The 27,915-nt window shown below is 32.2% G+C and overlaps 1 protein-coding gene across 1 annotated transcript; it reads left to right on the top strand.

Moving 5' to 3' along the window:
- The first annotated feature begins 1,230 nt into the window (after positions 1-1,230).
- LOC120592785 (NKG2-A/NKG2-B type II integral membrane protein-like) lies at positions 1,231-27,476 on the top strand. Its single transcript, XM_039850464.1, has 7 exons — positions 1,231-1,322; positions 3,043-3,259; positions 23,093-23,188; positions 23,679-23,732; positions 24,338-24,489; positions 26,171-26,271; positions 26,586-27,476. Exons 2-7 carry the CDS (start codon positions 3,073-3,075, stop codon positions 26,695-26,697), a joined length of 702 nt encoding a protein of 233 aa, XP_039706398.1. The 5' UTR covers positions 1,231-1,322; positions 3,043-3,072; the 3' UTR covers positions 26,698-27,476.
- Positions 27,477-27,915: the final 439 nt, after the last annotated feature.

The raw sequence follows: 27,915 nt of genomic DNA, 5'->3' as shown, positions 1-27,915 counted from the left end.
GAAAATATTGTACCAAACTACTCTGAATGGAGCATATTTTAAAATTTATGAATTGTTTATTTCTAGAATTTTTCATTTAATACTTGTGTAATGCAGTTGACTCTTTTTAACTGAAACCATGGAGAGCAAAATGTGGATAAGGGGGAACTACTGTATAGTAAAGTTAAGAGAGTAAATCCTCCTCATAAGAAAAAATTTTTCTTTTTTTCTTTTCTTTTTTCTCTTCTTTTTACAGTATCTATATGAGACAACGATGCTAGCTGAAGCTATGGTGGTAATCATTTCACATATATGTAAATCAAACAATCACGTTGTAAAGTTTTGTTTCTTTTGTTGCTCATGTGTGTTTAACTTGTGTTTTAAAAGTCTACTTTTTCTGCCCTTTCTATTTTTTGGATAAGGGGAAACATTTTTTCATTACCTTTGTTTTCTCACTATATAGACTTGGGCTTTTGTCATTTACAACATATATTCCTATTAAAATATGAAAATTAGTTCTCATTGTAAGAAGAATCAACAAAAAAAATAACTGTTATGTAATATTTCAATCTCTGCCATGGTAATATAGTTCAATACCGCTTCATGTACTATGCTTCAAGAGACATTATTTTTGTCAGGCAAAATCTAAAAACTTATTTCAGAATCATAAGATGAATAAAAAATTTTTGAGAACTAGGGCAGCGATATTGAGAAAATAAATTTGGAAATTGCTGATCATTGTGAATTTTGAAATTACCATAAATTTGAAAATGTAGCAATTCTTCAAAATATTAGTGACAAATATCATTAAATACCTATTGGTATGAAATTGTGATTTTAGATTTTTTTCATTAAAATAGAAATGACATAATAAGGATAACAGGAAAAGAAGTATGTAATTCAAGGATGTAGCAACCCTGCCTAAGAGTAGAATTTAAACATCTAAGATGCTCTTGCCAAGGCTTAAGTTTTCAGAGTTTGTGATTCAGATGGAAGCAAATAAACAGCATGGGTGGTCAAGTCTTTTGTCCCCTGATATCTTTTAGAATAAGACACCTGTTTCTCAGAGGCATGTGCCCGTGGATAATCTAAACAACACACTATCAGCCAGAATATTCTATATTCTGAAGGTGTATGATGAGATAAACTGAATTCAAGATAGCTCGAGTGTAAGAATTTCCTGTTCAAACTTTAAGTGACACATCAATACGAAATCTACTTTTTCCACTCTTGCTTCTCTCTAAGCCTTCACGGTGCAGCCTGTGAAGACCACAGATATAGTTTGTTTACAAGAGTAACCTGGTCTCCCACTAAAGGACGCACGCCTTTCTGGCCTACAGAAGGTATGTGTCTCTGCTCTCCTGTCTCTCTATTAGCCCATCTCCTGTAGTGGGAGATTACCAATGCTGAATGTGATGCAACCTAGGTACAATTAATATACAATCAAATCAAAAAGAACATTGGTATGTTTATTTAAATAATTCTGGGTAAAAATTACAAATAAATTATAACCATTATGGAGGATTTTGTAAACTATTCAAATTCTTGCCTGTGGAGAATTACTCAAGTGCATTCACACATGCATAATTGGGTGTATAAACCAAACAATTTAAAGTAAAATCCCATAAGAATCACAATGAGGAACAGTTACTATTAGATTTTTTAATCAGTACAGTCATAATTATAAGTAACAGTTTATATTTAGCCTAGACTTTAAAGATAGATTCTTAAAATGAATTATTTTAATTACTCATACGCTTATTTAGATTAAGTAAAAGCCGTTGGCTGTTAGTAAAAATCAGGACGAGTTAGCTCCCATGAAATGCTAATTTAAGCTTAATCATAAATAATCATGATATTTTTTTAAAAATTAAACAAAACATTGGAAGAAAAGGTACCACATTTATAAAGAGACTCTTGTCTAATGAATTCTGTACTGGGTCTAACTGATATGAATTAGAAATAATGATATGATAATTTGTTAGAATAGTAATCATCATAATTCATTATTGAGAGTTTATAAAAGCCATATTATATATTAATTGTCTTACATGCATTATATCTACACATTTTTATTTCCACGTTTCGTTAGTAAATTAAGTAGCCAGACACCAAGGGACTATTTAAAGATCATATATTATAAATTTCAAAGCTGGATTTATTCTAGAACTCAGAGACCACAGAGCCCATTGACTGAATTATTAAATTACATTGTTCGAGTCATTACCATTGCTCACAAAACCAAATCTACGCTTACTGACTTGACGTCCAGAGGTTCATTTTGGAAGTGTGAAGCAACAGTGTTCTTCTATAAATAATGTACGCGTTCATTTATTATTACATAGCTTTATATCTTTTCCTTTAAATCAAATGCCAGTTTCTTGTGTTACAGAAATATCTTAACAATTTTGTTTTTGTTTGTATGTCAGTATTGTTAAGGTTTTGACTTCGTGTGTCTGTAGTGTTTTTCAACATATAAAATATTTCTTTAAAATTGTAATAATTTCTCATAACTTCACAATCATTCAAAATAAAAGATCATTCGATAACAACTCATTCTCTTTACTAAATAACTATAAGTCACCAAATAAATTTAATTTAGTGCAGGAATGACCATATGTGCCAACACTGCTAATCCCTCTTCTTTGAGCACTCAGTCTTTAACCATTATTGGATTTCAGAATTATCATAAATATTATGATCCCTTTTTTTGAATATAGAATTTAAATTTTTAATACAGACATGCTAGTGGTGTTAAAATATTTCTGTAGAGTCTGACTTATAGTGAGGATATTATTATTTGTGAACGTCTTTATTTCTCATTAATTTATCACTTTTCAGTGCTCCGACTAATCATATATTCTCAAATGTAAAATATCTTTAAAAAAATGTATTTAATCATGAAACAATTACTTAAAGCTCTAAGGGTTTTAGAACATGACCTTTAGTTTTTTCAACTGGGAAATGAGCCCAATACTCACCCTTTACTCCACCCAGTTTTACTCTGCTAGGCATCTTGGTTAGTGCATATACCATTTATTCTTAAGTACACTTACCTCACAGCACAGTCCTGGACACCACTCAGCTGCAGAGATGAGTAACCAAGGCGTAGCCTATGCAGAACTGAATGTGGCCAAGTATTCAAAGGGACAGCAACTAAAACCTAAGGGCACGAAAAGCTCCATCTCAGTAAGTGAGCAGGAGATAACCTACGCAGAATTAAACCTTCAAGATGCTTCTCAGGATCTTCAAGGGAATGATGAGAAATACCACTGCAAAGGTAAAACATTTAACAGATACACAGTATAACTGTTCCAGGATGTGTAGCTGGGTTGCAGAGATGTGAGGAGAGAATAGGAGATAGACTCACATTTTTCATTTGTGAGGATCAGAACTTGAAGTTGGAATACAATATTCTAACATGAATTCTCAGGACTAATGTTATTCAGGTATCATTGTAAGGTGCAGTCTTTGACCAACAACTCATGGGGCATCATATATCCTGAAAATGCAGTGGTGTTTCTGAGAGGAAGATTACAATGGTAGATATCGTTTTGGGGGTCCAAGCTATGGACACGATTCTTTGTGCATGTTGGTTCTCCATGTGTAAACTGTCTAAGCATTTTCCTCCATCTGTCCTTTCTCAGTGTTCCTGTTTCTCTCCCTGCAGCTTCACCATCACCTCTGGAGAAGGTCATTGCTGGGGTTCTGGGGGTCGTCTGCCTTGTCTTGATGTCCAGTATGGTAAAAGTAGCTGTTATTCCCTGTAAGTAAATTTTTGAAAGATTATAAGATAATTTTTTTTTTTTGTTTAGAGGCACATCATCAGTGCATCCAAACACTTTATAATATTCTGGCATAGAACTCTCATTGTTCTGTATGCGTTTAGACTAAATGTGAAATGTTTTTCTGAATAAGTCCAAGGTATAAATATCAGAATGTTTGTAGAATGTATTTTATAAATATATGCGTATATATATGTACATACATATATATTATATATATTCTGATTTCATATTATCAGAGGCTAAAAGACCTTATTGGGAAATACAAATTCATTCTTGAGATTGGTTAAATCTAATTTGCAAGAGATGGTGAAGTTTCATCCTTTTGGGTTTTGGAATAGTTTTCCCCAAACTCCTTTATTAGTTTATTAATTTTTCTTAGTATAGTCAGCTTTATCCCAGATTATTCTAATTCTAAATTTCAAAGTAAGAAACAAAAAGTATTATGAGTTATTTAGATTGTTGAAAATATTATTTTTTTAGTAATAATTACTTTGTTTATTTTTTTAGCTCCCTTAATCCCAAAGCAGAATAATTCCTCCTTGGTAACAGGAATCCAGAAAGGTACAGAATGGTTTTCAGATTTCTATATTAGTAGTTTATACTTTGCCTCTAACTCGGGATAAATTAAAATAGTAATAGTTTTTTGGAAAAGAAATTGTAATATTGGGTAATAGATATTCATAAATAATAATGATAGGAGAATATTCCTTCTTATGCAACAATATGAAGAAATATTCATTTTAAATCATCATGCCCATTGTTGCCATTTGGCTGGAATTTCCTCCTGCTATACTATGAGACAAATAACTTTACTCTTCTAAAAAAGTAGTTTTGTTCATTACAATCAGGACATGAGTTAGAGTAGATACTGTTGCTTGCATGTTTTCTTGTAAGGGGACATAAATTAGGGGCTGAGAGATTGACTCTTCTCTGTGAGTGTGTGTGACTGTGTTTTGTTTCATATGTAGCAGCCAGTGAAGGTGCATAGATACGTTATGCACATATATGTTTATACTTAGGCCAATGTAAATTAACTTTTACTTTTTAAAATTCAAATTGCTTTTTGACAATTTCTTCAGCATATCATTGTGGTCATTGTCCAAAGGAGTGGTTTACATATTCCAACAACTGCTATTACTTTAGTACCGAAAGGAAAACATGGACTGAGAGTCTGACGGCCTGTGCTTCTAAGAACTCTAAGCTGCTCTATATAGATAATGAAGAAGAAATGGTAAGATTTTAAATGTTTCCAACATTTTATTAAAAGGTTTTTTTGGCCTATTGGACATTGTAGAATATATTCATATTTTTGTATACAACTGTAGTTTATCTGAAAGTCTGTTAATATACCATTGTTTGACACTGTAATCTTTCATTTCTATTTTATGCCATTAATGAACATATGATAATTTCCACTTCTTAGATTTCATAGACAATCATGTTTCCATAATTGAATTTCTCACTAATAAATTTTGCTGTTTATTTTTGCAATATATCAAGGAAACTAATCGTATCATCTTTGTGCAGATTGATTACAAACTGGAAAGACTCATGTAATTATAAATCAGATCATGAAACAGAAGTTTCCAGTTTGCAGTCGCCCTTCTCCTGTGTATCTTCTCAGAAGTTCTCCCTCCTTACATAAACATTATTGAGATTTTCAATATTAGAATTATCTTGGCTTCATTTCGAACTTTATATAATGAGGATCATTCCGTATGCAATTTATGTGTATCTCCTTTTATTCCCATATGACATTTTTGCAATTATTCTATGCTATTGCATTTATCTGTACTTTGTTAATTTTCAGTGCTATAATTGTATATACATGACATCTTTAATCTATCCTACCCAGAATATAGTTGTTTTATTAATGTGTAGGTATTATGAATAATTATTTTATAAAACCTTCATGTACATTTTCTCCAATTCTGTATTAATAATTTATATATTATATATAAATGCCAAGTAGAAAATATATGTAATATAAATGTTATATTTATAATAACATAATAGTAATATATAAATATAATTATATTGTTATAATCATATATATAGAATTATAATATATTGTTCTGTATGTGACAAATAAAATTGCAGGGTCATAAATACATGTATATGTCCAATTTATTTAATTATCACTACTTTTTTTTGGTTTACTGAGTAAAAACATATTTTACCATATATTCCTTTGATCTAAAACAGCACTATCAAGAATTTTAATGTTATTATTTCTTATCATTGCAAAAAAGTGTTATTATGACATAAATAGGCATTTTCCTGATTACTATTAGATTGAACACATCTTTTTTGGCTACTAATCATTATGACATTGTCTTCTGAGAGAAAGAGAAGTGCCTGTTTATGTCTCTTGCCCACTTCTGCTCTATGCTGTCTGTCATTTTTCTTTATAGCAGTTCTTTTTATCTTTCAAATATGAGCTCTTTATTAATTTTATCAGATATAAACAGCTTTTTTGACTCCATGACTCCATTTTCACTCTCCTCTTGGAGTTTTTTAATGCCAGAATTTATTAAATGTTAGCATAGTCCAACTTATCATTTTGGGTGTTAGTGATCATTCGACTTATTTTGGAAATCAGTCGAAGTTCATGAAGATAATCTCCTACATTACTGTCCAGGTTGTATACTTTTTCTTTATTTATTAGCTTTTACATTTAAGTCTATAATCCATTGAGAATTTATGTTTTTGTGGCTCTGTACTTGTGACTCTGTGTGGTAGAAGTGAACTTGATACTTTTCTACAATTATGTAATAGATGGTTCATAATTTATCGTGAGCATTATTTTTTTATGAGTAAGGATATTTACATATATAATTCTAATATACGTACTCTCATCCTCTCATCTGTTTAATATAGAGATAATATATTTTATATATCTTTATAAGATGAAAATATATATAATGTTATGTGTATATAATATTATATACACATGCAGTATTCCCATCTTATATTAGGGGATATGTTCTACGACCCCGTTGGAAGCTTCAAATCACAGATAGTACTGAACTTCTTATACATGATGATTTTTCTTATACATACATATCTGTGATAAAGTTTAATTTACAAGTTAGTCACAGTAAGAGTTTAAGAAGAATAACTACTAATAAAATAGCTCCTAATAAATTAATAACTAATAATAAATAAATAATAACTAATAATAAAAGTTATATAAATTAGGTCTGTCATCCTTATCTCAAAATATCTTAGTGTACTATACCTATCCATTTTGAGGTGCAGTAGCAAAACTAACACACATTTCTTTTTCTTTCACAATTTTACAGATAGAGAGTTATTTAGTACTGTAGATTTTAGCAATCTCTGCATAAGATTCTTTTTCCTTTCTTTATTAAATCAAGGTTTTTCACCTTTTCCCTTAAAGGAACCACTTCACAGTTTCTCTTTGGCATATCAAATTGCCAGAATCATTAGCCTTGAGCTTTGGTTCCCTTATTAAGTATAATAAGGCTTACTTGAATACAAGCTCTGAGACACTGCAGCAGTTGATCTGATAACCAAGTGACTAAGAACTAAGTTCCTAACACTAATAGATGGGGAGCATGTACAGTGTGTTTTGTTGGACCAAGGGATGGTTCAGATCCTGGGCAGAATGGAGTGGGACAATGGGAGATTTCACCACACTACTCAGAACTTCACCCTATTAAAGTTTATGAACTTTCTCATTTTGGCATTTCCTATTTAATACTTTCAGATCCAGGTTGATCGTGGGTATCTGAAACAGGGGAAATGAAACCAAGGATAAAGGGAGACTACTATGTATACATACATAGCCTACAGGAGTTTGAGTAAAATGTAGAAACCTTACCTCCCTTATGTTCCTTTACTGTGTCTATTCATAATATAATAGTCTTAAATGTTTTAACTACGTACATTGAGAATCACATGGGAGAATATTAAAATTTACTTCAATTTATAATTTTGCCTTGACTATTAAACAATTTTGAAAACAGAAAAGAAGCAAAACTTATAAATCTGATATATTTTTACTCTTTCTCTGTTTTCTTTTCCTTCCTGATAACCCAAGAGTCCCTCGTTTGGCATTTGTTTTCTGCTTAGACAATTTCTTTAAAGATAGCCTGGTGATAACACATTTTCTCAGTTTTTCATCTGAGAATGTCTTGATTTCCTGTTCATTCTTGAGTGGTATATTTGCTGGAATTTTTAATGCTTTTGGGTTGGAATAAGCCAGTTAGTGTCTCAAAGTTTTCTGTCATTTTATCTTGCTCCTTTCATGGTCCTTTGGAAAGAAAAGACTTTTCTTGTGACTTTTGTCTGTACCCATTGGTGTTTGTGGTTTACTAGCCTCTCCGGCATCTCGTCTGGGATATATGAAGTAAAAAGTTTTTCTAGGGAGCTTACCAGCCCACCATACCGTTCCTCATGTTCCAAGTTCTTACAACCTTGGACTGGAAAAAGCAACTTTTTCTCATTTATTACCTAGCAAGTAGAGCACTTTGAGCTGAAAAAGTAGTGGACAATTTACCACCCCATTCCCACCGTGAATCAAGTCTGTCCCTGTAGCAAAAACACCAATGATATGTGCACCTTCCCCAAATTGTAAAAGCTCTCAATTTTCTTACTCCTGAGATGAGATGGGGATGGGGTGTGATATAGGAGGAGTAGGCAAGAAGACTACATATTGGCTCCATTCTCACTTGAATTTCTAAAACCTGTTTTAATAATAAATATTCCACAGTTTATTAGTCTGCTCAATTTTCAGAGTTCTGGCATTGTTATTGTTGTCAATTTGTCCTCTTCACTTAGTCATACTAATTAATAGATGTTCTTAATGTGTCCAGTATGTAACAATATATTGTAAATTAAAAGACTATAAAGTAGAAAGAATTAAGTTTATTGTTTTTACAAATTCAAATTAATGTACAAGCTTTTACTTGACTTCTCATAAATTTTTTTTTCATAGAATTTTTTGAAGATTTTCAATGACTTTTCATGGATTGGAGTCTCCCATAGAAACAATAATGTGAGGGTGTGGCCAAATGACTCAACTTTCTCTTCCAACTGGTAAGTTTCCTGAAAACTCAAATATTTTATGCCTTGAAAAAATTAATCTTGGAAATAAAAAGCAATATGAAACAATTATATAAAGATATTTATTTTCATAGAAAAATTATATGAGAAATATTCAGATTTAGATATGTAAATATTCATCTAAATATGCATCTAAATTTGGGCTAAATGAATTGTTTATTCATCAAAATATTAAGATATATATTACCAAATTAATGACATAAGATTCTCTGTATTTCAGGTTCTCAGTAACTTCAGAGTAGAACAGGAATTGTGCGTATGTGAGATTGTTCAGCCACAAGCTTGATTCTGAATCCTGTTTCAAAATACACAGATATATTTGTAAGCACCAGGCACTTTCACTTACCTAAATTTGATATGATGGTAATCTCACCATTTATAAAGAGCATATCTTTAGCATCTTCAAAAACATACGATTATTTTTCTAGGATTATTTTTAAGACCTTTTTTTGAGACCAGTTTTAGATTCACAACAATATTAAGAGGACGGTACTGAGATTTCCCATGTCTTCTGCCCCACACATGCAGAGCCTCCATTTTTATCAACATCACTGACCAGAGTGGTACATTTGTTACTGAGTATAAATCTATAGTGATGCATCATATGCGCCTAAAATCTATAGTTTATCAGAAGCTTTACGTTTGGTGGTGTATAATTATTTCAAAATCTATATTAATTTTTAAAACTATGTCTCCGGGTACATATATTACATTTTTAAACTTTTGTTTTCAATGCAAATAAATCATGTCAAAATTACAAAGGTAATAGAAGAATTGTTATTTCTAAGTCTCCATGATGTGAATAATTTCACTCATATCTTCAAATTAATTGGTTTATCTTACCCCTTGAACATTGAAAATGAGGATTCGACAACCCAGGGGAGCGAGGTGCATAAGGCAGATTGAGTCAGGAGACAAAAACCAGGGGAACTTTGATTTAAAGACTTAACCGTTTGTTGATGACCGCCTACAAAGAAGGAATAAAAGAAAATTATGAGGAATACTGTCTGGTTAAAGAAGATTAGCAAAAGATAGACTCACTGGGAGCCAAGCCTGTTCCTTGAGGATGGGTTATAGACTACATTGCAGGCAGTGTGGCTGCAGATGACTTTATGGCGTTCATGTTCACTGGCTTGCTCTGGTATAGAGCAGTTCCACAGTCTGCAGGCTGAAATAGGTGAGGATGGATCTCAGGCTATGACTGATAAACAAGAAGATCTCTCTGCCACATGAGAGCAGGCAGAGGCTAGAGGAGGGGGAGCTAAGACTGACATTGGCCACAGAAACTTGCTGGAGGGTAAATGCTACAGGACTTCCTGTGCGTGCAGACCTGGCAACCACACGACAGTAGCCAAAGGAAAGAAAACAGCATGAAACCAGAAACAAGAGCCTATTCTCTGGCAGTGTCTCTTTAGTGCCTTTTCTTGACAAAACTTAACATCATGTGAGCTGATAAGGTAGAAAAGGGTGTAAGAACTACCTCCATTGTCTCAGAAAAGACAATAGAGGACAGATTTGAAGCTGAAAGTAATTTTTAATGACTTGTTAATTGCCACTCAAGGTTATTATGCCGGAATTCCAAGGTCCCTATATAAAAGCCACTTGCACCTGCCCCACTTGCTCAGTAAAGGGAACCAAAATATATCTTCTCAATCGATTTTGGTGCAGCATTATCGATGATTAGATTCTCTTTTTGGTAGAGACTGGCATTTTCATGAGGTATACTTAGTGTCCTTCGATATTTTTCACATGTCTGTTTTTTTTCCTCTACTAGATTTCAGATATTTTGGAAGGTATCCTGTTTTATTGAATTCTCTATCTCCCCACTTGACACCCTCTTAATTACTACTATTAGGAACATAATTAATGGGAAAAAATAAAATGTTAAATAATAAAAAAAATTAAAAGGGTAAATATATTTGTGTAAATCAAACACAAACCAGTCATTGACAGAAGTTGAGATGAACCTTCATTGTTTGGCCCTTTTCAGATATATTTTTACTGTAGTTCAATTACAAGAGGGAGACATCTTATATTATCTTAAAATAAATTAATATTTTATATACACCTATCTCTGTAAATGTAGTTTTTATATTCTCTGTATTTCTTTTAGTCATATAAAGAAAGTATATGAACATTCAAAATTAATTTAATATATTATGTAAATAGTTGCTGTAGGTAATTGCTACAGTTGTGTTAGAAACAACTCAAGATTACATTGTCATTTAAAAATAAGCTTTCATTTCTCATTTACCCAGTTGTGGTTTTGCTGGCTTTCAGTTGATATAGGTTGGGAATGTATGGACTGGGCTCAAGACCACAGTTTCAGTTCAGATCCCTTTTTGTATATTTAATTCTCTGAATAGTGGGCTACCTAGTACATGACTTTCTCATTAGAGAGATTAGCAGCTGTCAGAGGGGCAAGCAGAACTGTGTTTATGCGTGGGCTCAGAATTTATAAACTGTCACTTTCCCAACCTCATTATACTCTCAAAACATATCACATGGCCAAACTTATCATTCATTGTCTGCAAAGTCTACTCTTTTCTTAATGGTGAAAAGGAGGAAATGTAGATTCATTGGGTAGTCATTCATTCATAGTCAATGGGTTATTAACTGCCATAAAAACAGTTTTCTCATTTTGCTTCATGAGATAGATGCATTTGTTTGTAAAGAGATAGTATTGGGAAATAAATTTCTTTTGGTATTTTCTTAAGTTTCCATCTAGGTTTTTGATTTCTCTTTGCCAAAAATATCGTGAGGTAATTTTGTATAGAGGTAAATATCACCATATAGCTGCTTTCACCAGGATCCTTGATCAATGTACAAAAGGAAAGTCAACAGTATGATATAAAGTTGAAAAACTTGGCAAGAAAACGAGGTCACTTGAGTGTAAATTCTGAATGCACGCTATTAGCCCTGTGACTCAGTTTCCATAACAGTTCTGGCTTAGTTTGCTCTTCTGTAAAATATGATAGAAATAGTGTCTTATTCATGGATTACCCGAGGAACATTTGAAAAGCACTTGAAAAGCACTTCCTGCCACATACATATTCACTACATCTCATTTATTTTCACTTAAAAACTTTATGCTTCCATTCCATCGCTTGTGATATGATGATGATAATGATAGCCACCAATAAGAGCCGCTCTGAGAAATACGTAATATAATGCCCAAAGAGCCTTAAAACAAAGCCTAATGATATTAAGTTCTTACAATATACAATGTTTTCATATTTTCTTTCCCAAATATTTAATAATGTCAGATTTCCCAGATCAGTGCTCCTAAACTTTCTTCTTTTAACAATTAAATCTTTATTGTTTGAATAAATTTGTTTTAGCCAGACATCAAAATTATAATCTGACTTAACCAATTTAATCATATATATCAAAGATATTTTCACGCAAAAAGACTTTGACAAATTCAATGCATTTCATGTATGGACAATAAATGAGAGTCATTTTTTTTTTAGTAGGAATGCTTTTCCCTTATTAGAATCAAGTTGCAGTGACTATTCCTTTTTTTATTGGACAAGAAGTACAGCCTCTTCCCCCAATGTATTATTTTGCACATATCTATGAGCTATTTGGGCTGGGCCGGGGGGAATTGAAGAAATTTTAAATGAAATTGTCAAATTTGGTCAAGATAGCCCTTAAAAGCTCTGAGATTCGGAAACAAATGACAGCTTTATAATTTCTCAAGGAATGAAGAGACTAAAATGCCCTTTTTCTTTGAAAGTTGGAGTGCCCCATTCATACATGTGTATCTCTTACCATTGAGAATGGAGAAAAATACATAACACAGAAGCTACTTAATATGTTATGATGAGGAATACCTATTATTATCTCCCAAACTATTTTCTATATATCTCAATACATGCATTAAAAAAATGCTTAAAGTTTTAAATGTGTACATAAGAAGCCATGGAAATTACTTGTTAGAGTGAGCTTAGGTCATACCGCCCACCTCCTCCGCCCCCCAAAAGAAGAAACTCCACCAGATATCAATATAAGGGACAACATCAGGGAGATACTAAACATGGGTGAATTTAGAATTGAAAGAGTCACAGAGATGTCAGGGACCTATAGGTCAAAATGATAGTTTTCTACGGGTCTAACATTCGAGAGTGTAGGTTAAGTGTGAAACATAATGGACTTGTAAGTCTGGTCTACAGAATTAAATAGCACTAACTTCAGTACTAATTTTAGGAGAAGATGGTGCCCTTATATATTTATAGTATTTGGAGCAGAGCAGAATGTATGTTCTTTGCAGGAGCCAGTTTCAAAGGCAACGTAGGAAGGACTGTCCAAACTTGTTTTCCATATTTATTAATTAGAAAATTTGTTTACCAGTAATTAATGAGTATAAAGTTATGGATAAAATAAGCCATCATATTTAATAATGTTGTTCTTCCCTACATTTTATTAGGCTCCTCCCTTAATTTCAACCATTGTGTGTTTCTGGTTCCTCCTGACAATATATAAAAATTTAGCTTTGCTCCCTGAAAATCTCTGAACTGGATAAGAACCATACATTCACTAAATAAGTCCATGTTTTTCTGTATTTTCCTTTTCTATTTCTATTTTCTCTTCAGTTCCAAATTATATTTGTTGATGGAATCCAGGATTCCCTCTCAGAGATACTGGAATGAAATTCGATAACGATGTAATTACTAGAAGAATAAAATGCATAAATACATACAAAGAATAAAATGCTAGCAACAGAGAGGCACCTCAAAATTTAATAAACACTATAGAGATCATGAAGTTCCCAGAAGTATAACAATTAAAGATCACTGTCACATAAGTAAAGAGACATTTAAATCCAGAGGAATTTGGACTTGTGCTTCTGGTATGATTAAGTGAACTCCTACTGGATTATCTCATGATAACAGTTATAAACTCTGGACAAAATACATATATACACATATACACACACACAGCCCACTCTGGTGATGAGAGGAAGGCAAAGAGTTTGGGAAAAATAGTTCAGCCTTTGAGGAACCAAATTCACAACGTGAGTTACCACTTCTAGTCTGAAGGCAGACCAAATTCAATTGGATTTAGTTTGGCTAAAATGCTCATACAAACCTTCTCTTCTTTCCTATCTAAAAAAACAGAAGGTAGAGATTAAGACAACCTAAGCCACTGCAAAATGATGGTGAAGTCCCAAAAGAAGAGAGCCAAAGAGTAGGAATAATAAGCTTGGTGTATAAACTCTACCAGAATTTGTAGCAGACACCAAAATAGTCTTTGTGTGGGAAAGAAATTACAGAATTGAGATAAAACAGTCTGCAATGCCAGTCCAGCTTGATGAATTGTCTCCTAAAAAAACAATCAATACTATTCAGATAATCATAATTGAATCCATATATCAGAAGGGATCTAATATTTAAAGTAACTTATATGAAGACCCAGAAAAATGTGACTCTTCTCAAGAGAAATGATAACTTATCCATATCTTCCTGATATTGTCTTTTTACAGCTTTTGAAATGTCTAGCCCTTGTTGGTATTTATTTATATATATATAATCTTTTTCTGAGATGTTTATACACAGACTAATATTTTTTCTTCACTATTGTTTTATACCCCCAGTATTTTATTTATTCCACTTGCCTATGAAGTGTAATCAGGCTAGCTGAATTTGCAACAGTTAAATTCACTTCAATGGCTGTGGTCTGTTGATGTTTCAGATGAGGGGATTATGAGCTTCACCCTGTTGATGTCAAGTTAGACACTTCTGAGATGAAATACTAAGAGGCAATTCATGATTTTCTGTAGCTCTTTTCTCTCTGACACAAGGGCCAGCAGTGTTTAAGACAGAGGCTACCCTGTAAAAATTGTGTCCAAAAGAGACGATGACATTGGGTAAGAAAGAGATATAAAGCAAGAGTACAAAATAAATCTCTCTCGCTGCAGAAACAAACTTTTGTTGACGTAAGCCTCTGATACTTTGGGATTACTTGTCCTTGTAGGGTAACCTAGTCTATTTGAGTGATACGATGGTTTAAATGCTCCATTTGTCTTTTATTTCCTTTCGATTCTTGGCCAAGAGAACCGTGTTTCCCTAATTGTCTTTCTCAATAACTTTCCATGTAGTAATTTGTACTTTACAATAGAGTCTCCAATATATATTTGTGTGATATACACTTTTTATAAATATAAATATATATGTATTTATACATATAACATAGGTATAAAATTTCATGAAGATCTCTATATGGTTTTTATAAAAAAGGCATAGCTATGCTGGCAGAACGTTTTAACAGTGGTAACTTTTGGCTATTTGAATAAAAAAATAAAAATGAATCAACAGATACTTTTTCCATTTAAAAATATATTTCCTTATTGAATCAAGTTGAACAGATTTAGTGTATATAGTTATTTCACTTCTCGTGTCATCTCTCCTGAAAACGTAGGAAAAAATTTTACAAATTACCAATTTCTACCAGAAAACAATATAAAGTGAAAATAGAAAAAATATATTTTATAAAATTACTTGACATGGTAAAGAAATACAATGGGATACTTAGAAAATTAACTTTATCTGAAATTAAGTTGTAAATAAACATTACTTAAAAATTAAATTATAAAAGAAATCGGTTAAATGACGAATATAGCAAATCGAACTGAAAGAAGAAATTTAAGATCGGCTTGAAGGTAACATATAATTAAAGTAGTATGATGAATGCTTAGAACCATCTTCAGAGCAAGAAATTAAATACCTCCATTAAACTCTTCAATTTGCTGCAGTGATGATGTAGGCTATGTAGCCTCTTATTGAACCTAGAAAATATCAAAAGCAATACAGTTTGCTTTGTTATTATGGCTCTAGAGAAAGGCACTGGAGAATGTGTATTCTGACATAAGGATGGCGGATTTTATGCTAAGTGTGCCATAGAAGGTAAGGTCCCACCAATTTTGACCACCTGGTTATAGAGTTATGAAAATCCCAGAAAGCAGAATACAAGATATTCACATACTTTGTTAACTACATGGTTACTCCCACAATTTCAGTGTTGCCAGAGATAAGCTTCTTTTTATATTATCTTATATTATATAAATTAATAGAAATACTAGTTCGTGATCGAAAATCATTGTTCAAATTTAAAATTTCAATTATCAGTATAAATAGACCAACAAGAATCACCAAACTTTTGAGGAGAAAGCCACCAAACCTAAAGGTCAGGAGATTAAGTCTAAATAGGAAATTAATTGACCAGAGACAAGATTTCCAAATAAAAGTAATCAGATTACATGGATGGTCCTTAGGAAAATAGTGCCTTTTGTACATGTAGTTGATTTCCTTTTCATCTCAAAAGGTACGCTCTGATATAAAAGAATGACAAGCAGCATCACTGTGGCTGAAGTTTGTCAGTACTGCTCTATCGTTCAGAGCTGTTCACCATAAACGACAAATAGAGAGAGAAAAAGCGAAGCGTGGGGAGTGGGGACTCTCCTTGAAACCATCAAGCAGATTTCTGTGATGATGGGGGGGAAATATGAATATGGAACTATTAATGTAAAACATAATTATGAATGAGAAATAGAAATAGGATACATCTGAAGATGCTCTCCTCTAGGGCCACTTAGGGTTTGGAAGTCATAGCCCAACATTTCATATTGTGCGCACATGTAAAAAAGACATGAAATGATGGTGTTCTTGAATTTTGTTTATAAAGTAAAAATATTTAAGTTTGCGAAAATGGTAAGAGATAGAAATGGGCATAGCAAAAAAAGAAGTCAGTTCCTGAGGTTCGAGTATTGGGGAGATGCCAGAAAATTTGAAAAAGTTACAAATGAGAATTTTAGAAATGGGAACAAAATCATTTCAATTAAAAAAAATAAAATAACAGTAGAGTGATTGAATAACAGACCAGAAACATCTAGGGAGAAGTGAGTGAATTGAAAGAGCACTAGAAGCAAGAGAAAATGATGTAGAAAGTATAGAAAATACTAAGAGCAAAGGATAAAATTTCAAAAAGACAAGAAATGGAAAAGGAGAATACGTGATGTGAGAAGAGACCACAGCTGATTGTATTTAGGATTGATAGTGCATTAGATACTCAGTTTCAGGAGTGTAATTCATCACTCTCAGAAAAAAATACATCTAATTAACACATAAAAAATACATCTAATTAGCATCACAGTAATACTCTTTCTTATTCTCCTCCTTCTATCTCCTTTAAAATCGATCACAAGTTGGATTTCTGCCCCAATAGCCCACTGAAATTATTCCCTATATTTGGAAATCCAATAATAAATTCTCATCTTACTTGAATTAGCAGCAACCTTAGACAAGGTGGATCATTTGTTCATCTTGGAAACTGGTTTCTCACTTGGCACCAGGGCAATACTTTTACTTGGTTTTATCCTTATCTTATTGCTACTCCTTTCAGTCTTGTTTGCTGGTTTCACCTCTTCCCCTTTACCTCTTCCCATCTGAGTGACACAGGGCTCAGTGCTTGAACTTTTCCTTTTTAATATCTACAGGTATTTCCTGCGTGATATTATCAGTCCCTTAGTTTCAAGCACAAAATTATGTTTTCCAGGCCAAATCGCACCATTAACTCAGGACTTAGACATCTGAGATCCTATTCCACAGCTCTATTTGTATGTTTAATAGAAAAATTCATATTAACATGTTCATCCAAAAACAAACCCCTTATTTCTCTGTCCCAATCTCCTTGAGTATATTCTTTTTCAACTTAACTAATAGAAACACAACATTTCCAGTTTTTCAAGGCAAAAATCATTTTTGACCCTTGACTTTCTTCTTCCCTCTCCAGCCACATTTTATGTTAGAGCCCTGTTAACACTAACTTCAAAATATGCCAGAATCCAATCATTACTCATCATTTCCACTGTTTACTCTGGTCCAAGCCACCATCATGTCGAGCCTGAATTATTTTGAGTGTCTCTATTTTTGACCTCACTCTGTATTTCACTTCAGCAGTCAAAATGACACCATTAAAATATAGTCAGAGCCAGATCCTCATCTTTTCAAACCCACAAGTGTCTCTCCACGCTTGCCAATGAAGAAGCTAAAGCCTTATAAAAAGTACAATCTGAGCCCTGTTACCTCTTTCATCTTATCCTCTAACACGGTGTTTCTTGACATTGTTTCTCCCACAACCGCAACCTGCTAAGGGGCCTTTGCAGATGTGTTTTCTTAGTCCGTGCCCATGAAAGTTTAAAACCACAAATATGAGACAGTTTTCTCTATGTACTTTGTGGATATCTCTGCTTTCTACAGAAAGTAAGATATTTTCGCTGCCCTCAGGGATCAATTTTCATTCCCTTGTCGAGGATACTCCCTCTGCCGAGAAGGCATGCTCTACCACTGTTCCCTGCACTCACTCTGCTCCAGCTCTCCCAGCCTCCTTGCTGATCCTGGAAGATGTCAGGCATGCTTCTGCAGGAGGAAATTTCACTATCTGTTAGCTCAATTAGAAATGCTCTTCTCTATTTTTACGCATCGTTAGTTTTCACATCAACTTCATGTTTTTGTCTATATATTATATTCCCAATGAATTCCAATTGAATGCCAGTTCCCTCCCACAAATGGCGCTTTCTCTCATATTTACTGATTCTGACAGTTTAGGAATAGAGAGGCATATGAGAGAAAACATAACTAGAAAACGAATGATGAAATACATGATAAGTAAACATGATACCAAGACTAGATAACTTTTTTTCAGTAAGAATTTCCCAGATAATTTATTTTAGAGTCTTTTGCACAGTTAAGCCAATTGCTTAAAAGTAAAAACAGCAGTCACATTATTTTTTTTTTCTTCAATGCTCTAATGAAAATAATCTTTTTGGTGGCATAAACACATTTTTGCATCTTAATAGTTAAGGACATTAAAAAGCGAAGCTATGAAAATCCAACTTATACCTTTCAATGATTCAGGCTTTTTTCTCACAAAATATGAAAACTTCTGCTAACCTTTTTTCCTACTAGGAAGCATATGATTCACTCAGGCAAAGTTGTTTGCGTTTGCTTTTCTCTTATTTTGTGTTAACAAACTGCATGTTTTTAAGACCCCATGCTTTCATGGCATCATTTTCTTACCTCAATTATACTTCTCAGAATATAACAGGTAATAAGTGATGTCATCGTTCATAGGGCTTTTAAAAGTTGCACTTAAAGAGTGGGATAAAAGCATATTATAGAATTTTCTTTTAGAACTTCTTGTATTTGGCATGTGCATATCAATTGAAAATTTTCAACTCGTGCTTTATTTTGTTACTTTTTTCTCCATCAGGTGAGAACATTTAGATTCAATTTCACAGTAAATTTCGATTATATGATACAAAGCAATTCACTATAGTTATCACTTAATAAATTAGATCCTCAGGCCTTATTGAGCTTATAACTGAAAGTTTGCTTCCTTTTACCAACTTCTCCCTTTTTTCTCCACCCCGTAGCCCCTGGAGACCACTTTCTACTGTCTCTATGCATTTGATTTTTTATAATTCCTTGTATAAATAGCATACATTATTTGTGTTTTCTTTTTAACTTATTTTGCCAAGCAAAATACCTTACAGTTTCATCCTTGTCACAAATGACAGAAATTTCTTTTTCTCATGTTGGAATAATAACCTAGTGTGTGTGTGTATGTGTGTGTGCTCATAATATTTTTTTTATCCATTCATCCATGAAAAAACTTTGGTTGCTTCCATATCTTAGTTATTATGAATAATGCTGCAGTGAAAATGGCAATGCTGATATCCCTTTGAGATAATTGTGTCATTTTTTACATCTATACACAGAAGTGGGATTGGTAGTTCATATGCTACTTTTATTTTTAATTTCCTTAGGAATGATAAACATTCCCCTTTTTTTGATACACGAAGAGTAGGATGAAAAGAATTCCATCTAATTCTAACTAGATAAATTAGATTTTATGTACTTTTTTTTTTGACATTAGAGTGTCATTTAACTTGTGTTTTCAAAGTCTACTATTTCTATCCTCCTTTTTTTCAGTTAAGTGAAATTAAAAAAAATTACCTTTGTTTCCCTCTAAATAGTGAGACTTGCACTTTTGTCATCAACAAAAATATTTCTATTCAAATACAGATAACTAGTTATGATTGGAGGATGAATTAATGAATAAAATAATGAGTAATATTTAATATTTCAATGTCTTTCTTTGTGACACAGTTCAATACTGTTTTAACGTTTTATCTTTCACAGAGACATTGATTTTTATCAGAGGAAGTATAAATCGCTTATATCTAATAGTAAAATTGAATGCAGTGATTTTCAATATAAGGGCAGAGAATTAATTATGACAAGTTTGTGAACTGATGATTGTTGTGACAGTTATAATGATGTTGAAAGTGTATTAATTCTTCAGCATATTAGTGATCAATATCATTAAATATTTGTTAATGGAATCATGATTTTAGAATTTTTCCTTGTGATAGGAATGACATAATGAGAGGAATAGAAGTATGTAATGCCATGATTGAGCAATCTGGAGTAAGAGTAAAACTTAAGTATCTAATGTCTTAACAAGCCGTGGGTTTTCAGTGCTTGTGATGAAGATGGAAGCAAGTTAACAGCATATGGTCAAGTTTTTTGTCCCCAGGAATCATTTAGAATATGAAAACAATTTCTCAGAGCACTTGCCATGGACAAAGTAAATGACATAGTACGAGCTCAAAGTCTCCTATATTCTGCAGGTATATGACGAGATAAGCTGCCTTCAAAATAGCTCAAGTAGAAGAATTTCCTGTTCAAACTTTATGTGACACATTAATGAGAAATCTACTTTTTTCACTTTGCTTCACACTGAGTCTTCACATGCAGGCTGTGAAGACCACGGAAATTATAGGAGCAACCTGGTCTCCCGCTAATGGATGCACACCTTTCTGGCCTACAGAGGTATGTGTCTCTGCTCTCCTGTCTGTCTACTGGCCCAATTCATTTAATGGCAAATTATAAATTCTAGATGTGATACAATTGAAGTATAGTTAATATGCAATCAAATCAAAGAAACATTGGTATCTTTATTTGTACAATTCAGGATAAAAACAAGAATGAAATATAAAATATGTTTGAGAATATCTTAAAATATTCAAACTTTAGCCTGTGGAAAATTACTCAAGTGCATGCACACCTGCATAATTGGGTTTGTAAGTCAATATAACTTAATGTGAAACCCCATAAGCAACACGACCAGGAAGAGTTATTTATGGATTTTGAAATGAATTAATATAATTATACGATTAATTACATATATGATCTTTTATATTTGAAAAACGATTCTTAAAATGAAGTCTTTGAATAATGAAGGTCTAATATAGTTTCTCATACATGTACCTTCATTAAATAAAAGCAATTTGACCTGTAATAAAAATCAGGATGAGATAGTCTCCATAAAATGTTTATTTATAATTAGTTATTAACAATCAACAGGCTTTTTAGAAATTGAATAAAACATTGTAGGAAAAGATACCACACTGACAACAAACTCTTGTCTAATGAATTATGTTATATTAATTGATGTGAATCAGAAATAGCAACATAGCAATTGTATGAAAATAATAATTAAGGTAAGTAACATATCTTGAGTGTTTATAATTGCCAGATTGGGTATTAAGTGTTTTACATGCACTATAATTTATATATTTTTATTCCACTTTAGATTAGTAAACTAGGTTGCTAGACTAAGTAATTTTTAAAATTGTAAATTTCAAAGCCAGAATTTATTCTAGAACTGTAGAGCCAACTCGCTAATTTATTAAATAATTTATCTGATTTATTAGATTTGCTTACACAACTAAAGCTACCCTCACCGACTTTGGCAGCCATATGATACTTCAGGAAGTTTGTACCAACAGTGTTTTTCCATAAATGATCTACACATTTATTTTTCATCTTACGGTTTCATGTCTTATCCATTAACTAAATTATGAATTACTAGTATAAGATAAATATTTTAAAAAATCATTTTATATTGTGTTTTTATTTATTATGTTTTGGATAACTTCAGTGTGTCATTTAACATTTTTCAACATATAAAATATTTCTTTAAAATTTTAATAACTTCTCAGAACTCCACAGTCATTCAAAATAAAACATCATTTGATAACACCTCAACTGTCTTTTTCATAAATAAATGTGACTAAATAAAAGCAATTTAATGCAGACAATTACTGTATATGCTAAGGCTACTATTTGCTCAACTAGAACATTTAAACCATTAGTGGATATAAAAGTTATCATAAAAATTGGTGCCTTCTTATTTTTTCCATTCAAAATTGATGACTTCTTATTTTTTCATTTTCTCAGTTATTCTAAAAGTGTTAAAATGTTTCAGTGGAATTTGACATTAAATTAATAAAGATATTAGTTACTTCTTTCCTAATTTATTAGTTTTCATTGCTTCAACCAATAACATCATATCATACATAAATTTTTAAGAACTATGATTCTGTCGTGAAACACTTATTTAAAGCTCTAAGTAAATTAGAACCTGAGTTTCCATTGGTCACCTGCAAGATCAGTGCTGTTCCTTCTCACACTCCACCCACGTTGACTCCACCCACATATCCTAGGGATCTTGTCAGTGTTCACACCCTTTATTAATGACTTCAGGACAGTTATCATAGAGCACTGTCACTGGTGTTACTGAGCTGAAGAGATGAATATCCAACAAGAAAATGACTCAGACTCGCATCTGGCTCAGGTGTCAAGGAGAGAGCAAATGAAAGGTAAGGGCACTAAAAACTTCATTTCACTAACATAACAGCAAATATCTCTCCTATGTGGAATTAAATCTTCAAAATGCTTTTCAGGACTTCAAGAGAGTGACAAGAGTGACCACTGTAAAGTTAACACATTGAAGAGACACACAAGTGTTCTAGGATGTGCAACTGGGGTGCAGAGATGTGGGAAAAGAATAGTGAATAAGCTCACATATATTTTATTTGTGAGGATCAGAGTTGAAAGTTGAAATAAAGTACTTCAATATGCAATCTGAGGACTGATTTTATTTAGGCATTGTTATAAGGTGTAGTCTTTGACCAACAACTCACAGAGCATTATATTTCCTGAAAATGCAGTGATGTATTCTGTGAGGAAGATTAAAATGGTAGATATGGTTTTGGGGTCCAAGCTTATGTATATGATTCCCCGTGCATGTGAGTTCTCCGCGTGTAAACTGTCTAAGCAATTGTCTACATCTCTCCTTTCTCAGTGTTCCCATTTCTCTCCCTGCAGCTTTACCATCACCTCCAGAGAAGCTCATTGCTGGGGTCCTGGGCGTCATCTGCCTTGTCTTGATGTTCACTAGAGTAATGATAGTTGTTATTTCCTGTAAGTAAATTTTTGAAAGATTATTTGAAAACTTTTCATTAATAATCATCAGTGCCTTTAATACTTTACAATATTATTGCATAGAACTCTCTTTTAACATTTGTATTTAAAATGAACGTGAAATATTTTTCTAAATTTGTCCAAAGTATAAATATAGAATGATATTAGAACTATTTTATAAATATATGGACATATATACATGTATTTATTTGATTTCATAACTCAAAGTCATGTTTTAGAAGACCATATTGAGAAAACAAATTCATTTTGAGATTGGTTAAATCAAATATTATAAGAGATGGTGAAGTTTAGTTCTTTCAGCTTTATAGTATTTGTCCCCTTTTACTTCTTTATTAATTTTTCTTGGTAAAATCTAGTTTATTTCAGATAATAATAATTCTAAACAATAGAAAAACCATTAAGTTAAAGAACAATATTATTATAATTGAGATTAATTAATTTTTTTAAAGAATCACTTTAACTTTTGTAGCTACTGTAATGCTGGAGAAGAACAAGTCAGTTCCGATAACAAGGATCCAGAAAGGTACATATGATTTTCAAAGTTATGATAATACCCAGTTTATATTTTATCTCTGTCTAAGTCTAGGTTAAATGATATAAATTTTTTACAGGGAAAATAAATTATAAAATGATCAATAAATGTTCATAAATAACGACTGTGGAAGGGTGTTTCTTCTCATACAACAATATAAAGAAATACTCATTTTAAAACACCATACCCATTGTTGCCAATTGGCTGAAATTTCCTATTGTGCTAATGTGATAAGAGATAAGTAGTATTTTTATTTTATTTAATTTTTAATTAATTAACTTATTTTTTAGGGTGACATTGGTTGACGAGTTTTTTTTATTTTTAAAGAGTGTTTTTGTTCATTGACATTCAGGACATTTTCAGAGTGAATATTTTGTTTGGGTGTTTGCTTTAAAAGGACATATAAATTACGAGATGAGAGGGTGACTCTTCTCTGTGAGCATGTGTATGAGTGTGTTTTGTTTTATATGTACCAAGAGGGAAGGTGCATAGATATGCTACTTACAAACATACTTATACCTATGCAAATCTATAAGTTAATTTTCATTTTAAAAATTCAAATTGTTTTTGGATAATAACTCATAATTTTTCTTCAGCATATGATTGTGGTGGTTGTCCAAAGGAGTGGTTTACGTATTCCAACAATTGCTATTACTTTAGTACCGAAAGAAAAACATGGACTGAGAGTTTGACGGCCTGTGCTTCCAAGAACTCTAACCTGCTTTATATAGATAATGAAGAAGAAATGGTAAGATATTAAACTTTTTATATACTTTATTAAAGGTTTGTTTCAGTCAATACTATACTTGTAATATTTATCCATACTTTTGTATATATTTGTAGCTATTTATTTTAAAGTCTGTTTAATATTCCACTGTTTAACTTTAAAATATTTTATTTTTATACCAGAAACACACATTCGATAATTTCTCGTTCTTTCTTTTCGTAGAATACTGTGTTTCAATAAACACTTGTTTTCTAAAATAAACCTTTCTATTTAATTTTACCTTATATCAAGGAAACTAAACATATCATGATTGAGCAGATTGATTACAAAGAGACTGGAACCATGTAATTACAAATCAGATCACAAAATTGAGTTTTCAGTCCTCAGCAGCCCTGGACCTATAGATCCTCTCATCTCAACTCCTCCCTCATCACTTAGCCACTGTCCTGACTTTTAACATTATAAAGTCTCTTTGCTTGCTTTTGAATCTCCAATAAATAAAATCAAACAGTATGTATTTTTCTTACTGTCCCTTTCCACTTCCATTTAATATTGGTGCAATTCATTTACATGATTGCATTTACCTGCATTTTAATTTTTATTGTTGAATTATGTGAATGTAACATTTTAAATTCCATTCTATTTGGTGACTTTGGTTGAGAAACGAAGTCTCCTGCCCAGAGGGACAAAGAGGCTTCCTGGGTCCAGAACTTTTAGTCATAAGATTCCCTTCGCTAGTCTTAACTCCAAGACTCCTCCCCTGGTGTCTCTTTTTGGGAAAGGGGAAGCACTTCCCCTGGCTCCTTTTGTTAGCAGGTGTCTTGGTGCATCACCCTGTGGGTTTGCCTGGTGTTGCTGGGTAGGATCCTTCCCTAATGTCAGAAGAGGACTGGCTTTCTTCAGCCACCTCCTATTGGCAGGTTGGGTGTTGGGAAGCAGCAGGCTTAGGTCACACTCTTGTGTTGGGTGGGTGATAAAACAATTCTGTCACTCTGTCGTTCCCTAATCCGGGGGGACTAAACCATTTTCCCTTTCTCTTTCCACCTTTCAGAGTTCTTTTCTTGTATCTGTCACGAGTTCCAGAATTTATAGTTGTATTTAGTAAGGAGTAGCAGAGAAGTGAGTCTCTGACACCTGGTCAGAAACAGAAACAGATTCCACCAAAACAGAAACAGATCAGCAAGGGCTTATCTGGTTAAAGAATGTTTTGTGGCCTCAAATCAAAAATTTGGCTCCCATGTCATTTATTTTCTTAATGGCAATGCCTTACTTTTTTTACCCCTAAACCTTAAACTTTGAAAAACATAGTAGAAAACTACACTGATTTATTCATAGTTTCTGGAGAAACGATGCCACAGTTATCTGGAAACTTCTTTAAAGCCTTGCTATGTTAATAGTCAACATGGGTAACTATTAAGTCACATAAATCAGAATGTTCCTTAGTAACATAAGAAGATTAAAACTACTAAGTATAAATGTTTAAAGTCAATTTTAAACCAAAAATACAAATAATGCTCAATGTTCTTAGCAATATCAAAGTGATTTTCGACTTTAATGTGTCTTTACTGTTAGATTAGGATCCAATACTCTCCTTTTGTTTTTGAAAATTAAGAGCCTTGCAAAAGAATGCACTACTTGCATTTTTAAAAAGTGATACAAACTTTCACAATGATTTAAATAAAAATTCTCTATTTTGGGCTAGAAATTTCTGAATTCCCTATATCTTCCATCATGGATCGGAGTCTACCGTAAAAGCAGTGATCAGCCATGGATGTCAAAAAGTGGTTCAAACTTTACACTAAAGTAAGTTGTTTTTATACGTTATACAGAAGAAGAAAAATATAAGAAATAAAAATTCAGAAGCCTATTATAAATGCATTTGTTTACGCTGAATTATAAACATGAAGAATAATGTTCAAAGTTAATGAAACATTGATATAAATATAAAGAATGACTACCCAGTTTCCCTAATAACTAGCTCTTACTAATATTATATGGAAAATGCCATCATCCATTTTGAAAATATTCTTCTATTACAGTTACATGAAAATGCTATTGTTTTATAACTTGTCCCCATACGATATAACAAGTGAATTATGCGTTTTTCTCCATTACAGGATAGCAGGATCATCATCTAGTCAACTTAATTGTGCTCTGCTATCCTCATCTGGCCCCACAGCAAGTGATTGTGGATCTCCAAAAAAGTCTTTTTGCAAGCGTAAGATTTAGAGTTAAAACACTTGAGTTTGGATTCTGTTGGGTAACTTTATTTTTCATGAAACGAAAATAATATTATGATTGCAGAAGTCTTAAAATGAATTATAGTATTTGTTCTAATAACAAAAAATGTTTCATAATGATTATTACAAAATAATATACACTATCAAAAGTACAGCTATCATTACCTTCAGTGTCTGGCTTTTTTAGTCCAACATTATAATTGTGGCATTCAAGCTTTCTAAAAGATCACATAACGTATGAGTTCATTTATATGAAATATCAAGAATAGAGAAACCCACAAAGGCAGAGAATGGATTAGAGGTTACCAAAGGCTGTAGGACAGTGGGCATAGGAAATGACTGCTAATTGGTACACTGCTTCATCTGAGGATTGAAATCTTTCTAAATTTTGATAGTGGTGATGGTTGTAAACTCTGTGAATATATTAAAAATTACTGTTGTATACACTCTAAAATGATGAATGTTATACTGTTTAAATTACACCTCAATACAGCTGTTAAAAACAACAACTCTTGGGATTATGTTTGAAACTTCATTTAATATTTAAGTAATTTCTAAAGATTATATTAACTCTTCTAATTGATATCATACTTTATCCTTCCATACATTAGGTTTTCTTTTATCTGAAATATATATTTTTTATTTTAGTATATTGAAGTCTTAGAGAAACGTGGGTATTTCACAGTGATGATTATGTAAGTAACATCTTTATTTTTCAGTTTTCTTTAGTCATTTTTACTGTTTTAAACAGAAATACAATTGAAGTTTACATGTTGATCTTATATCCAACGACTTCACTGATTTTAGGTATTAATTCTGTCATTTTAAATAAATATTATTCTAAAGTTTTTACATAAACAGCTATTTCACACTTCTATTTCTCCTACCCAGGTAAAATTCCTTTTTTTTTTCTGACTTATTTCCACAGGCTAGGTTTTTATTTCCAATGTTTAATAGAAGGAACAGTGAAGCTTCTATATTTATCTTCTCTATTTTAGGGAAAATATTTAAATATTTCATCTCTAAGTATGAAGTCTGTTTTAAAGCTTTTTCATCATACCTTTCTTTTGTGAAAACTATTCCATAACATTGTTATTTTTCTAATCAATTTTATAACCAATCATAGTTATATTTTTATTATTTTTGCACCAATTAGAATAATAAATGTTTTTCTGTATAATGTTTATGAAATAAATCACCTCTATTT

This window comes from Pteropus medius, unplaced genomic scaffold, assembly GCF_902729225.1.
Source record: "Pteropus medius unplaced genomic scaffold, Ma_sr-lr_union100, whole genome shotgun sequence".
Taxonomy (NCBI): Eukaryota; Metazoa; Chordata; class Mammalia; order Chiroptera; family Pteropodidae; genus Pteropus; species Pteropus medius.
Note: the sequence above shows the minus strand (reverse complement) of the source record. Positions and strands in the feature narration are given on the sequence as shown.

What these genes read in the sequence shown, in the direction of transcription:
- LOC120592785 (XM_039850464.1), top strand. Translation starts at nt 3,073, where the DNA reads ATGAGTAACCAAGGCGTAGCCTATGCAGAACTGAATGTGGCCAAGTAT. An exon ending in TGAGAAATACCACTGCAAAG is followed by an intron (nt 3,260 to 23,092) that starts GTAAAACATTTA and finishes CTCTCCCTGCAG; the next exon opens with CTTTACCATCACCTCCAGAG. An exon ending in TAGATAATGAAGAAGAAATG is followed by an intron (nt 24,490 to 26,170) that starts GTAAGATATTAA and finishes ATTTTGGGCTAG; the next exon opens with AAATTTCTGAATTCCCTATA.